Source organism: Scyliorhinus torazame, chromosome 7, assembly GCF_047496885.1.
Source record: "Scyliorhinus torazame isolate Kashiwa2021f chromosome 7, sScyTor2.1, whole genome shotgun sequence".
In the NCBI taxonomy this organism is placed as follows: Eukaryota; Metazoa; Chordata; class Chondrichthyes; order Carcharhiniformes; family Scyliorhinidae; genus Scyliorhinus; species Scyliorhinus torazame.
Genome location: NC_092713.1, coordinates 246,558,764 through 246,573,970, shown reverse-complemented (window position 1 = coordinate 246,573,970; position 15,207 = coordinate 246,558,764). Strand labels below are relative to the sequence as shown.

Genomic DNA, 15,207 nt, shown 5'->3' with positions numbered 1-15,207 from the left:
CATAAGATCTTCCCTCCATTAGGCAACATTCTGGTATATCTCTTCTGCACCCTTTCCAATTCTTCCACATCCTTCCTATAATGCGTCGACCAGAATTGCACGCAAAACTCCAAATGCGGCCGCACCAGAGTTTTGTACAGCTGCAACATGACTTCATGGTTCCGATATTAGCCCAGTCCTCTGTCTTCCTGTTATTCCTTCCAAAATGAATCACCTCACACTTTTCTGCATTAAACTCCATTTGCCACCTCTCAGCCCAGCTCTGCAGCTTATCTATGTCCCTCTGTAATTTGTAACATCCTTCCGCACTGCCCACAACTCCACCGACTTTAGTGCCATCTGCAAATTTACTCACCCATCCTTCTACGCCCTCCTCCAGGTCATTTATAAAAATGACAAACAGCATGGGCCCCAAAACAGATCCTTGTGGTACACCACTTGTAAATGGACTCCAGTCTGAACATTTCCCATCAACCACCACCCTTTGTCTTCTTCCAGCTAGCCAATTTCTGATCCAAACTGCTAAATCACCTTGAATCCCATGCCTCCGTATTTTCTGCAATAGCCTACCGTGGGGAACCTTATCAAACACTTTACTGAAATCCATATACACCACATCAACTGCTTTACCCTCATTTACCTGCTTGGTCACCTTCTCAAAGAACTCAATAAGGTTTGTGAGGCACGACCTAGCCTTCACAAAACCGTGTTGACTATCTCTAATCAAATTATTCCTTTCCAGATGATTATACACCCTATCTCTTATAAACCTTTCCAAGACTTTGCCCACAACAGAAGTAAGGCTCACTGGTCTATAGTTACCGGGGTTGTCTCTACTCCCCTTCTTGAACAAGGGGACAACATTTGCTATCCTCCAGTCTTCTGGCACTATTCCTGTAGACAAAGATGACTTAAAGATCAAAGCCAAAGGCTCAGCAATCTCCTCCCTAGCTTCCCAGAGAATCCTAGGATCAATCTCATCCAGCCCAGGGGACTTATCTATTTTCACACTTTCCAGAATTGCTAACACTTCCCCCTTATGAACCTCAAGCCCTTCTAGTCTAGTAGCCTATGTCTCAGTATTCTCCTCGACAACATTGTCTTTTTCCTGTGTGAATATTGACGAAAAATATTCATTTAGCACCTCTCCTACCTCCTCGGACTCCACGCACAACTTCCCACTACTGCCCTTGACTGGCCCTACTATTACCCTAGTCATTTTTTATTCCTGACATATCTATAGAAAGCTTTAGGGTTATCCTTGATCCTACCTGCCAAAGACTTCTCATGTCCCCTCCTGACTCTTCTTAGCTCTCTCTTTAGGTCCTTCCTAGCTAACTTGTAACTCTCGAGCGCCCTAACTGAACCTTCAAGTCTCATCTTTACATCAGCCTCCTTTTTCCTCTTGACAAGTGTTTCAATTGCTTTAGTAAACCACGGTTCCCTCGCTCGACTACTTCCTCCCTGCCTGACAGGTACATACTTATCAAGGACACGCAGTAGCTGTTCCTTGAACAAGCTCCACATTTCCATTGGGCCCATCCCCTGCAGTTTTCCTCTCCATCCGATGCATCCTAAGTCTTGCCTCATTGCATCATAATTGCCTTTCCCCCAGATATAACTCTTGCCCTGGGGTATATACCTCTCCCTTTCCATCACTAAAGTAAACGTAAACAAATTGTGGTCACTATCACGAAAATGCTCACCTACCTCCAAATCTAACACCTGTCCTGGTTCATTACCCATTACCAAATCCAATGTGGCTTTGCCTCTCATTGGCCTATCTACATATTGTGTCAGGAAACCCTCCTGCACACATTGGACAAAAACAGAGCCATCTAACGTACTCAAACTATAGCGTTTCTAGTCAATATTTGGAAAGTTAAAGTCCCTCATAACAACTACCCTGTTACTTTTGCTCCTATCCAGAATCATCTTTGCAATCCTTTCCTCGACATCTCTGGAACATTTTGGAGGCCTACAGAAAATCCCTAACAGGGTGACCTCTCCTTTCCTGTTTCTAACCTCAGCCCATACTACCTCAGTAGACAAGTCCTCATCAAACGTCCTTTCTGCTACCGTAATACCCTCCTCCTCTTTTACCACCTTCCATGAGCTTACTGAAATATCTAAACCCTGGCACCTGCAACAACCATTCCTGTCCCTGCTCTAGCCATGTCTCCGAAATGGCCACAACATCGAAGTCCCAGGTACCAACACATGCCACAAGTTCACCCACCTTATTTCGGCTGCTCCTGGCATTGAAGTAGACACACTTTAAACCACCTTCCTGCCTGCCGGTACACTACTGCAACTTTGAAACCTTACTCATGACCTCACTACTCTCAACCTCCTGTATACTGGAGCTACAATTCAGGTTCCTAATCCCCTGCTGAACTAGTTTAAACCCTCCTGAAGAGCATTAGCAAATTTCCCTCCCCAGGATATTGGTACCCCTCTAGTCCAAGTGTAGACCATCCCGTTTGTAGAGATCCCATCTTGAGAGATAATTTATAAAAGGATATAATAGTGTTGGGAAAATGGTTTGGTTCGTGTATCTTTAGAATTCTCTTCCCCAGATTGCGGTGCTGGCAGGATTGATGAACATTTTAAGGTGGAGGTCGATAGATTATGGACAAACAAGGGAGTGAAAGGTTATTGGGGATAGGCAGAATGTGGAGTTGAGGCTATAATCCGAGCAGCCATGATCATATTGAATGGTGGAGTATGTTTGAGGGACCAAATGGCCTACTCCTATGCCTAATTCAGATGTTCATATGTTTGTCCACAAGCCAGCCAATCTTGACAATATTACATTGTTACATCCATAGTCAGGAAGCATGATACAATTAAAATTTACAATTTTTCTTCTTGCAATGTCTTCTTTTGTTCCTCCTACGAATACAAAAATCAATTTTTCTGCTAGTGTTATTGTTATCCAACGATTGATGGTGCTTGCCAGTTTTTGGGGTGATGCAATATCTGCCCAGAACCTGTTGGGTTGGCAGTAAGGTAACCATATGACAGCCATCAATTTCCTCTGATGCTCCTTCTGACAGTATAAAAATGATTTTTCCGATCTTTGAAGGCCTTTGCTTCTTGGCTGACAGGTTCTACTGAGTAGAGTGTCCACAGCGGCAATTTCGTCTGGTCGGCAGTAGAAAATCGCTTTGGTGTCCCAGCTATGTAATAGAGCCATGATTTGAATGTATTCATGAAGCTGGTGCCTGGGTTATTTAAGTAACACAAACCCCTATTGAACCAGCAGCGGGAGGATGGCTGCTTGGCGCACAAAATGAGCAGGAAATCTACTGTGTTTATTTTAATTCCTGTACCACCTGCTTTCCACTCGGTGCATAAAGTTAATATCCACACATTTTAAACCGGCATGGTAATACTACATAGCAAAGTTTTGTGATTCAAAAGACTCTGTGGCAGACACCTCATGAGCTGGCATCCTATAATTAGTTGCTAATTTTGGAATAAGTTCAAAAATGGATTGTGCATGTAATGGCTGCCAAGCCTCTGTTCTATGCAGCGCAGTGCAACTGAAGCTTTACTGGTTTTTGATCTGAACACAATGCAACGAAAAGCAGAAGTAAAGTAAGTGTATAAAGGGAAAATGAGTGAAGAAATATTGGCGAATATCTTGAGATAAGAATTTTCAGCAAGAGAAGGGATCAAAGGGAAAACAGTCACATCCAACAAATGATGGAAAGCAGAGTCACTTATAATTTACTTTCCCAACACAATTATTTCCATTTCTAAACTATCTCTAAATGTCACTGTGTATATTCTATTACAGACAGATTTAAGAAAAAAACAACCATATAGTAATAAACTTTAGAGTATCAAATGGTGATATTTATGCGCTAATATAATTTGATAATTTTAAAAAAGGTTTCTGAAGCTGCACTTCAACTAAAATCCAAATGCTGCCAATCCATTGTGAATTTTTAGATGTACGATTCCCACACCCTGTGAATCAGAACAGAGCATTATAGAAGCAAATGGTCAATGGAGTTCATTTCCATGTGATTTCATGCTACTTCCTCCCATTCTTTGAAAGGAAACACCAGAAATAATCAGTGCAGACCCATGCATTTGTGCATCTTTTCCATTTCCAAACTAAGCCAAGGTTGGGAAAACACATTTCAGTCAATCTTTCAGCATAAAGGCAGCAGAAAAATGGCAACTTTAAAAGTCACTGTCTTCCTGTTTTTCATCTTGTTTCATGTTCTAAAAGGTAGGATTGTTTTATTCATTGCTTCTGTTGTTGGTTAAAAAAAGAAAGAATTTCTAAAAGTGTTGAAAGTTAATTCGATGACATTTTAACTGGCAATAAAACACCATTTTGTGTCTATCCACATATTTCAAAAAGTCCACAGACTACAGCTCGGTAACGTATTGATGGGGAACAATAGAAAATGTTCAACCTTCCTCACTTATTACTTTTTATACAAGCAAACCCCTGTTTATAACATTTTCTATGTTTCTTAACTCTCAAACATTAGGTAGAGAAAGGAAAAATTATTAGGTTTGTCCTGTCAAAAATGTTTGTTAAAATGTAAGATTTTTCTTAAGTTCCCCTCAGCTATTTGTGATTTTCTGCTGCTGCTCTTACTTTTTTTGCAGTTTTATTCAGATACTTTCCATCACGGAATATAACTGTAACAGTATGCTATTGTTTCTGTATCTTGGTGCTCTGAACAATACAGTTTCTTATTTTGTTACAAATCAGTGAATAACGTTATTGTGAATGGTGAATATTTTCCTGTGTATGTGCTTGAGTAAGCAATTTTTTACAAAACTCTTTTCTTCTTTCAACTTAGTTTTCATTTTTCTGTTTGTGAATTTGTGGCTATAAGGTGTGGGATGAATAAGCCTTGTTCGCTGCTTAACCGGGAAGCAACACCTTATTGTGGAAATTGGAAAGGGAACTGTAAATGGAAAATGACCTTTAAAGAGAAAGGAAAAAAGTCTCATCTATCATACCTTATCATATCCTTAGGTCATCCTAAAGTACTTTACATGCAATTAGTTATTTTTTGAAGGACGGTCACTTGTAGCCAATTTGTGTCCAGGAAGCTCCATAAATAGCAAATGAGATGAATGACACTTCTACACTTTTATGGTCTTGACTGATGACCAAAGCATATGGGAAACTCTCTGCCTTTCTTCAACTACCAGAAAAGATATTTTATACTCACCAGATCAAAGTGATGGAGCGTCGGTTAAGAGCTCATCCGAATGATTTTGGCCAAGGCTTATTGGCTTAATCTCCCTGATCTCTCAGTAAATCTAGATAGACAGCCCAAAAATGTGCTAAGCACGATTCCCAGTCCTCATGTCCCCATGGAGGGAAATCGCAGCAGCATTACATGGGCTTGCTCACATGCAGTCAAATAACTTAGTCACTGCTATTTGTACAGAGAGGTGCCGGTGTAGAGTGCTCACATGTGGTTGCAGGGAGCCTCACCCCAAAAGAATAAAGGGGGCCTGTGCAAGTCCTATCAGAGCATCAAAAAAGGTTGAGATTTAAAGATCTGAAAACCATTTTTACATAGGCCGCTAGTTCCTTGGGACTTGCCGTTACATATTTCACTTCCCAAACTGGCATCATTGTCTGGCAGAGGACAGTGAGACCACTTCCTTTTTCTAGTCAACACTGACAAGAGAGTTTATTGTCCATCCCCAGTTCCCTTCAAACCAAGTCACTTTCACCTAACCCCTCTGTGCTCGCTGACCATACTGGCTCCTCACCTGACAACGTTTTGATTTTTAAATTTAAAATCACTCCATGACCTCACCCGTCCCTGTCTCTACAATTTTCTCCAGCAGAATAATCCTCCGAAATATTTGCTCTCATCTAATTTTGATCTCTCGATCATGCCCGATTTTAATAATTCCACCATTGGTGATCATTTATTCAGTTACCCAGACTCCGGGCACGATTTAGCGGACTTGGGTTAAAGTCCACTGAACGGCAGGTTTAGCAGGGTATTTCTGCTAGCTAGCTGAAGCAGGAAAGGTTCCTCTCAGATCAGGGTACCATTTTTATTGACTGCCCCAATCTCTCTCCCCCCCCCCCCCATTTCAGCGCTGCCCCCCTTTTCGAATGCCCTCCTAGCCCCGACCTTGGGGAGGCCCTCGGAATCCCCCCTCAACTCCCTTCACCTGCCCCTCCGCCTGATAAGGCACCTCTCCCCCCCCTTGCCGGGCCCGATTGCTGGCAGTGCTAACCTGGCACCCTGGCAGTACCACCTCCGGTGGTTGGGCAGGTAGAGGAGGGGGGAGTGCCTCCATCAGAAGCCCCTTTCTGACTTCAAATGATATCGACCTATAGGTCCAGTGATCGCGCTCCCCCACCTCAGTCTCTCCCCCAGCACTCCGACTGTCCACTTTGCGTCCATCCCAGACCTTCACTAGCTTCCTTGTCCTGGGACCCTTTAAACTTAACTTACCCTCTGCTCTTGGGAGGCCCCACCACCTGAGAAATTCAGGCCAAGAGAAATTTTCAATTTGCATATTTAACTTGCTGGTGATATTACTATTGCTAAATGCTGGAGGGCCCTTATCGCTGCTGCCAGAGTGAATTTAACACCATGGGAAAGGTAAAAATTACACCATAGAGCTCGCTTTGTATTTGTGGGCAGCTTGTACGTGACAGAATGTACGGCTGTTTCATAACCATTGGAAGAAAAATGTAACTTAAGACAGCCCATGTTTCTGGCAGAAAATCAGTGTATTAACTATGTACAGTGCTTATCCCACCAGTTCGCTGTGTGTTTTTCAGCGGCGGAGGCGGTCCCGCCATTGTCAATGGGATTTCCCATTGACAGCAGCCCTCGTCGCCAGGAACCCAGCGCACCGGCATGGGACCGGAATTTCCATACAGGCCTGCTGCTTACCAAATTCTGTTCTAGGCTGTCCTCTGACCCTGTGAATATATACATCACTCTGTGAGTGGTTGATGCACAATCAATTACACAAAGACGAGAGTTGGATGCATTCGAAGCTTTATTACACTTAGATGTGTGGCCTCCTACAGCAGCTGGCGAAATGACTGCTGTACGAGGAGCACACATATTTATACTCTGCCTGCTGGGCGGAGCCAGCAGGCAGGGAACTACCCCCGTACCTGTAGTACAGGGCCTTACCACAAAGCACCTAATATATACCTCAGTGGTGACTACCACATTCACCCCCTGTTAAAATTGAGTCCGGCGGGGGTGGTGGAGAACTATATACAAGTAGATGTTTTAAAGTACAGAAAAAAAAAATTGAGACCAGCGGGGGTGGAGGAGAGTTATACAGAAGGATGATGTTTTTTTAAGAGTCCAGATCAAGTTACAGGTTCAGTCGGTCCGGAGCCTTGATCTGCCATTCGGAGCGCCGCAGTGATGGCGGCGGTTCCGGTGTCGGTCTGGTCTTTGGTGACTCCGGGAGCGTGCCAAAATCCTCTTCATCCTCGGGCGTGGGCAGTGGGAGGACGGATTGTCCTGGGGTGGGGGCTGCGGCTGGGTGCGCCGGGGGAGGGGAGGGTGGCGCCTGGCTGGAGGGGGGTGTGTGTGGAACCAGCTGGTGCCAGGTCTCTGAGGGAGACAGTATCTTGGCGGCCATCGGGGCACGCTATGTAGGCGTAATGTGGGTTGGCTTGGAGTAACTGTACCCTCTCAACCAACGGGTCCGCCTTGTGGAGTCATACGTGCTTACGAAGGAGTACGGGTCCTGGAGCTGCGAGCCAAGTCGGGAGCGACACCCCGGAGGTGGATTTCCTGGGGAAGGCAAAGTGACGTTCATGGGGTGTGCCATTAGTCGCAGTGCATAGGAGCGACCGAATGGAGTGCAGTGCGTCGGGGAGAACCTCCTGTCAGTGGGAGGCCGGGAGATCTCTGGACCGTAGGGCTAGCTGGACGGCCCTCCAGACCGTCCCATTCTCCCTCTCCACCTGCCCATTTCCCCGGGGGTTGTAGCTGGTCGTCCTGCTCGAGGCAATACCCTTGTTGAGCAGGAACTGACGCTGCTCATCGCTCATGAATGAGGATCCCCGGTCGCTGTGGACGTAGGCGGGGAAGCCGAACAGAGCGAAGATGGTGTTGAGGGCTTTGATGATGGTGGCAGATGTCATGTCGGGGCATGGGATGGCGAAGGGGAATCTGGAATATTCATCGACCACACTGAGGAAGTACGTGTTATGGTCGGTGCAGGGGAGGGGCCCTTTGAAGTCCACGTTGAGGCGTTCAAAGGGGCGGGAGGCCTTCACCAGGCACGCACGGTCTGGCTGGTAGAAGTGCAGTTTGCACTCTGCGGAGACCTGGCAGTCTCTGGTGATTGCCCTGACTTCCTCGACGGAGTAGGGGAGATTGCGGGCCTTGATGAAGTGGTACAAACTTGTGACTCCCGGGTGACAAAGGTTATCGTGCAGAGTCCGGAGTCGATCCACCTGTGCGCTGGCACACGTACCTCGGGATAGGGCATCAGGAGGCTCGTTGAGCTTACCGGGGCGATACAAAATCTCGTAGTTGTAGATGGAGAGCTCAATCCTCCACCTCAAGATTTTATCGTTCTTGATCTTGCCCCGATGTGTGTTGTTAAACATGAAGGCTACCGACCGTTGGTCAGTGAGGAGAGTGAATCTCCTGCCGGCCAGGTAATGCCTCCAATGCCGCACAGTTTCAACGATGGCTTGGGCTTCTTTTTCGACGGAGGAATGCCGAATTTCAGAGGCATGACGGGTTCGTGAAAAGAATGCCACGGGCCTGCCTGCCTGGTTGAGGGTGGTGGCTAGAGCGACGTCTGATGTGTAGTTCTCGACTTGAAATGGTAACGTCTCGTCGACTGCGTGCATCGCAGCCTTCGCGATGTCGGCCTTATTACGGTTGAAAACCTGGTGAGCCTCGGCCGTTAGGGCAAAATGAGTGGATTGAATGAGTGGGCGGGCCTTGTCCGCATAATTTGGGACCCACTGGGCGTAGTAAGAAAAGAACCCCAGGCAACGTTTGAGGGCCTTGAGGCAGTGGGGGAGGGGAGTTACATGTGGTCGGGATCGGGCCCCAGAACTCCGTTCTGGACCACGTAGCCGAGGATGACTAAGCGGTTTGTGCTGAACACGCACTTCTCCTTGTTATAAGTTAGGTTGAGGAGAGTGGCGGTTGGAGAAATTTGGCAAGGTTGGCGTCATGGTCCTGCTGATCGTGGCCGTAGATGGTGACATTGTCTAGGTATGGGAAAGTGGCCCGCAGCCCGTACCGGTCAACCATTCGGTCCATTTCAGGAGCCCCCACCCAGGAACCCTGCAATAGGCAAGTCCCCACCGTACCACTGTAATTGGGCGACCAACCCCAGGGACCACTGTTAAAGGGGAATCCCCAAAGGGACCCTCTTCCTAAAGGGACACCCCCTCATTGACCCCCCCCCCCCCCCACCACACAGACCCCCCCTGCAAAAAAGTGACCCCTGCCTGGAAGCTATAAAGCAGTCCAGACAGAGGCAGTGAAAAGAATTACAGCTGTAACACTTACCTTGAAGCTCCATGTGTCCATTTATCAAAGGAAAACAGCTGTGTCCTGCATCTGGTTCCCACAGATCCATTGCTGCAAGCCATTCTTAGCTTTCTAGTACTAGTAGAGGTCCGTGATTGACAGCTTCCACAAACCATCTGTAGCTTTGATCCATTCATCTCCCTTCACCGTTCAATGGGCTACGTGGTAAAACCTTAATGTTTGTAAACATTGACCACATCAAAGAGAGGTAAGTGCAGTGCAGTCACAGGTCCCCGGACGGTAACATGGTAGGAATTGCAGAAGACCACCTCCACCCCTGATGTACTGTCTGGGGATCCACCTAGAAGTAGTGTTGAGGCCCGTAAGGCCAGACAGGTAGACACCAGTTAAGATAGCAATGGTGCAGCACATAGGATAGCATCAGTTGGCTAAGGCACATGCCATTATAGAGATGTTCACATGTTCTTTGTAAAATTAACACCTGTGCACAAAAGTTCCAAACAGCCTTGGTGCTCGGTCAGCAGAGTGTAAGGGATGGGCTGGGCCGTGCTGAGCTGGGCTGTCTGAAGAGGGGGTGTTGGTGGGGGCGGGGGGGGGGGGGGGGGGGGTGATGGACGGATGGTGGAGATGGAGGTGGTCATGGGCTGAGGCCCCCAGGTCAGACCCCGCACATACACCCCGCATCCTGTCCTCACCTCTCCACCCAAGGGTTCAGTGGCACTGCATGGCATGGCATTCTGTCGGGTGCTGTTGGTTTGACTCGGTTTTCTCAGTTTTCTGGGCACTGTTCACAATAAAACTTCCTGGTTCCCCAGCGTTGCAATTAAGAGCTACCCTTATGATGCATTGGGGAATCCCTCTCGGAAGTTCCCAGGTAAAGGTTTAGCTGGCAATTGTTCAGAATTCCTCTGCACAATTGCGCTGGGCTGGGAACCATCCCTGATAGTTACACTGAAAGAATTAGAAAAGAAATTATCAGTTTTAACTCCAGAGTAATTGTTTAAACACCCAGGTCAAACCTCCCATAGAACACTCCCCATACACATGACCTCCCAGCAGACCCCTCATACTACCCCCTCCCCCTTCTGACCTTATCTAACCTGGCGGCACCCCCCCCCCTCCCCCATATCGACCCAACCAGACCACCCCACCTAGTCTGAACACCCCTCCCACCACCACAACCCGAATCCCGCCTTCCCAGGCCCAATCTCCCCCACCCAACAAGCCAATCTGACACCCTCCCCTCCTGGCCTGACCCGACCTGACTGTTCCCCCGATGGGCAACCCCCCCAGCATGACCCCTACCCCCAACTCACCCCCCCACTTCTTCGCCCCCTAACCCCTTCCAGACCCAGACTCCTGACCCCCAGCCCCCCCCCCCCCACACCCCCTGGTCCGACCTGATCTGATAAGCTTTGGAACTTCAACGAGGGTAAGTCCATCCAGAGTGGCAATCAGGTGGAGATTGTCACTCTGAGGAAGTTATGGGCCAAGTTTATAGCAGGCCAAATTGTGCCATAGCAATGAATGTAAAACTAGCTGCGTCTGTCATCATGACTACCCTAAAACTGACAGCAACTATTGGTGTCTGCACATACTCAGCTAAATGCAGCAATCCAGAAGCTGTTGTGGGGGATTCTTTGCTTATTATGACGTTCCTCCAGACCACAGTTAAGCAGAAGTTATAGAACTGACAAGAACTTCTGGGACATAACTTCCTGGATCCCCAGCATAGGGGGTGGGGAGCGGGTGGGGGGGGGGGGTGGCAAAGATGCGGTGGGGAATTCCTTTTGGAAGTTCCCATATAACTTTAGACTGTTGAATGTCAAATTTCTCTATTATGATAAAAGTTGGACACTTTTTTAAAAATTATATTTCTCCCGTAATGTCATGAGTGTGTTCAAATGATTTATTTTGCTTTCTGTAAAATTTTAATTAAAAGTGAAATATCTAGTATCATCTGTGTACCTCCTGGTTTGGTTTCCATGGGAATACTTCAAGTTAATTACCCTGTTTGATGGCATCGCTATTATACTGGATACCTGAATCCAGATTCAAACTGACATTGGGAAAGGGGAAATCCACACCACAGAAGTTGATCAATGTTTGTTGGCAGCTTTGTTTGAGGTCAGTGGTGACACTGTTGCTTCAACATTGACTGTGGAATCCGACCCAATATGATCTTAATAAGAATTGGGGATGGCACTTTTCACTGAAGCACTGACATCAATTCCATAAGATCATCAAAAATAAAAGCAGTAGGCCATTCGGCCTATCGAGCCTGCTCCATTCAATAAGAATCGCTGATCCGATTGTGGCAATGACTCCACTTCCCTGCTGTCCCCTATAACCCCTGGGTGCTTTGTAGATCAAAAATCTGCCTCAGCTTTAAACATAATGACTTTACTCTGGAGAAGAGTAAGGGAGAATATGAAAAGAAGAATAAAAGGAAGTGAGGACTAGACCGCCTGCTTCTTCTCTGCTATGGATCTTTAATACAACATCCTCAGAGTCTTTGCCTGGCAAAGATCATGGAGCGATGCATGCAATGGTGTGAACATCCCTAGCAGAGGTACAGTAGATGGAAGCGTTTATCAGTGATCCATTATTGAAAGTTGAAGGGATACCTAGTTTAGAGGAAGCTGCTACAAGTGCACAGTGCTGTTCAGTGAAGCCCTCCAGGGATGGGATTTTCCACCCCCTCCGTGGTGAGTTCCTACGCGGCAGAGGGTGGCTCGCCAGTGGCCGGCAACGGGGTCTTCTTGTCCTGCCGTTGACAATGGGGTTTCCCGTTGAACGCACCCTTGCTGCTGCAAAAGCTATGGCGGGGTGCGGCATCGGCAGGAGCATAAGATCCCACCAGGGTGAATGGCCATCAAATTCTACCCTATGACTACGTCGATGGAAAGTAATTACATACCATTCAGATGTAGTAAGTATTATATCTATGTTGTAATGGAATATTAAAATGGAGTTTTGGTGGATTTTTCTACTTCGTACAACTTGTGAAATCGTTAACTATTAGTAATATATGTTGTCACCGCTTCCCAGGCATCCTGGGCCACTTGTCTTGCCAGCTGTCAGAAATCTGCACAAAAGCGGCTTCCCTCCTCTGATACACTTGTTGCGAAAAAGATTTCCATTGAACCATCAGTAAATCAGGGTACGCTGCTACTATTAAGAGAAGATGTGAACATGGTTGGTCTTTGACAATATTGTTGCATGATTGTCATTTGTTCAAATAAACTTTCAGGCCATATTGTCCTGCAGCAATCTAACAGCAATATATCTTACCAATGGGTGAATACGAATTCCCCAAAACTGATGGGTAGTGAGTGGTATTGTGAGACGTAAAAATTTTAAAGCGGGTGGGATTCTCCATCCAGTGAAGCTGGATTAGGGAAATGCGATTTGGCGGAGAATAGCGCATGAGTTGAAAGTCGTGGCTGGCGCTAGGCACCCAATGGAATGCCATGCTCCGGTGCCTCGACAGCAGTGTCAATGCATTCTACTGTTGGCATATCATTAAAGGGCCCGACCCGTTATTCTCTGAGGCCTCCGCGATACTCTGCCTCCGCCAGGAGGAATTACCGACGGCGAGTTTCACCTGTGTTTATAAAAGTCGGGAAACAGGCACCGTGGCTGCTGAGAGATAGAGGAGGTGCAGCCATGGGCTGGATCATGGCACACCAGGAACCGCGGGGGTATGGGGGAGGACACCCACTCCCGGTGGCTGTCAAGGAGATGGTCGCTCTGAACCTTTATGCCATGGAGTCTGTCCAGGCGCCGAGTGGGGTCCTGTCTGGAATCCCACAGACCTTGGTGCACCGGTGCATCCACGCCGTCATGGAGGTCCTATGCATCCAGTCGGCACAATATATCAACTTCAATGCAAACCGAGCCCACCAGGATGCCCGGAAGCTGGATTCACAACCATAGCCTGGATGCCCCAGGTCCAGGGAGTGATCGACGAGATGCATGTCCCCCTATGAGCACCGGTCGATGACAGTCTAGACTTCACCAACCTAAAGGGGTTCCACTCAATGAACGTGCAGCTGGTGTGTGACCATGAACTGCACATCATGCACGTCTGAGCCTGATACACAGCTAGTGTGCACGACACCTTCATCTTAGATCACTTGATGGTTCCTGACACCTTTGAGGTGCACCCCCAGGTGAGGGTTGGCTCCTGGGTGACAGGAGCTATCTGCTGGGGTCTTGGCTGATGACGCCTATCCGGAAGCTACAGACAGACGATGAGACCCACTACAGCGATGCCCATGCTGCGACCTGGGGCGTGATCAATCGGTGCTTCAGCATCTTGAAGATGCAGTTCAGGTGCCTCAACTGCTCTGGAGGGGTCCTCCAGTACAGAGCTAGGAGTGTCTCCCACATCATGGTGGCTTGCTACATCTTCCACATCGTACAGCAGATGGGTGAGTGTTGGAGGAGGTGGATAAATGCAGGCCTCGTCCGGTGAGGAGAATGCGGGGGAGGCGCGGATGGGCAGGACATGGGGCACGGGAGTCCGCACAGCGTGTGCACCGGGGCTGGCGAAAACTGGACGCTCTAATCATTTCCAGGTTCACTGACTAGGGGGCTGGCCACCAGCACGAACATTCCATCTCATGCCCAAACACCACCCCTCCTTCCTGGCCAACCATCCTCCCCCATGACCACCCGTCTTATGCCAACACCTCCTCCCTTCAACCTGCGGGTACGGCCCCTGGGTTGGCAGTAGCAACAGCAGGTCTGGTCCATGGGATGGAGGATGATGATGACCTGCTCTGCGATGAGCTCTGGTGCTCTGCGTCGTTTGACAACGTCTGACTCCTGCCCATGGTAGCTCTTTCCACTGTCCACCTGGGTGATTCTTGCATGCAAGCTCGCGATTCCATCACGTGGTCCCACCAAACGCTTGGGGTGGTGGAGGTGGGAATGGGGTGCGATGGAGTGGGGGGGGGGGAAATTGGGCGAGGGGAAGGATAAGGGGTGGGGTAGAGGGTGATGTGCGAGGTCTGACCTGGGGGCCTTGGCTCGTGGCCACCCCCACCGTCTGTCCACCTCACTGTCCACCCCACCCCAGTGCCCCCTCTGCAGCCAGCCCAGCCCATCCCTCCTACCCTGCTGAGGGAGCACTGAGGCAGGTTGGAACATTTGGGAACAGTGTTTATTTTACAAAGAACATGTAAACATCGCTACAAAGGTTTGTGCCCTAGCCTCTAACACTTTCCTATGTGCTGCACCCGTGCTTTCTTAACTGGTGTCGAACATTCTGGCCTTACGGGTCCTAATGCCAGAAGTGGAAGTGACCTGCGGTGATTCCCGCCTGTGACCTTTGTCCCCTATCTTGGTCGTCCTCTGGAGCGAACGGCCTGGATGGACCCGTTGTCGCTCAGGTGTCTCAAGTGGCACAGTGCCACCCTGTTCTGCCCGCTGCCCATCTTTTGCGCCAGGGACAGGAGGGAGGGTGACCGAGGCACTGTGGTATTCCAACATCTCCCCTACGGGAGTGACCGGCACGGGTCCCATCACATCCTCCTCCCATGAGGTTCCTGATGGCCCCGGGCTACTCCGTGGGATGCGGGTGCGACTGGAGCGAACTCCTGGAGCGAACTCCTGGAGCTCCCCTGACGCCACCAGTCCTGGAGGCCCGCTCTGATCTCGACATGGGTCTCCATGCCCGTGGCCTTGGAGCACA

The 15,207-nt window shown here is 48.4% G+C and overlaps 1 protein-coding gene across 4 annotated transcripts in view; it reads left to right on the top strand.

Moving 5' to 3' along the window:
- The first annotated feature begins 3,945 nt into the window (after positions 1-3,945).
- The window catches only part of LOC140427465 (uncharacterized), a 50,934-nt gene continuing 39,672 nt past the window's right edge, over positions 3,946-15,207 (top strand). Inside the window, exon 1 of one of the 4 annotated variants that reach the window (XM_072512986.1) lies at positions 3,946-4,246. In XM_072512986.1, the coding sequence (XP_072369087.1) occupies positions 4,099-4,246 (148 nt within the window). In that variant the 5' untranslated portion in view covers positions 3,946-4,098. The remainder of the gene's footprint in view (positions 4,247-15,207) is intronic. The other 3 variants (XM_072512984.1, XM_072512987.1, XM_072512983.1) reach the window with 3 other exon arrangements.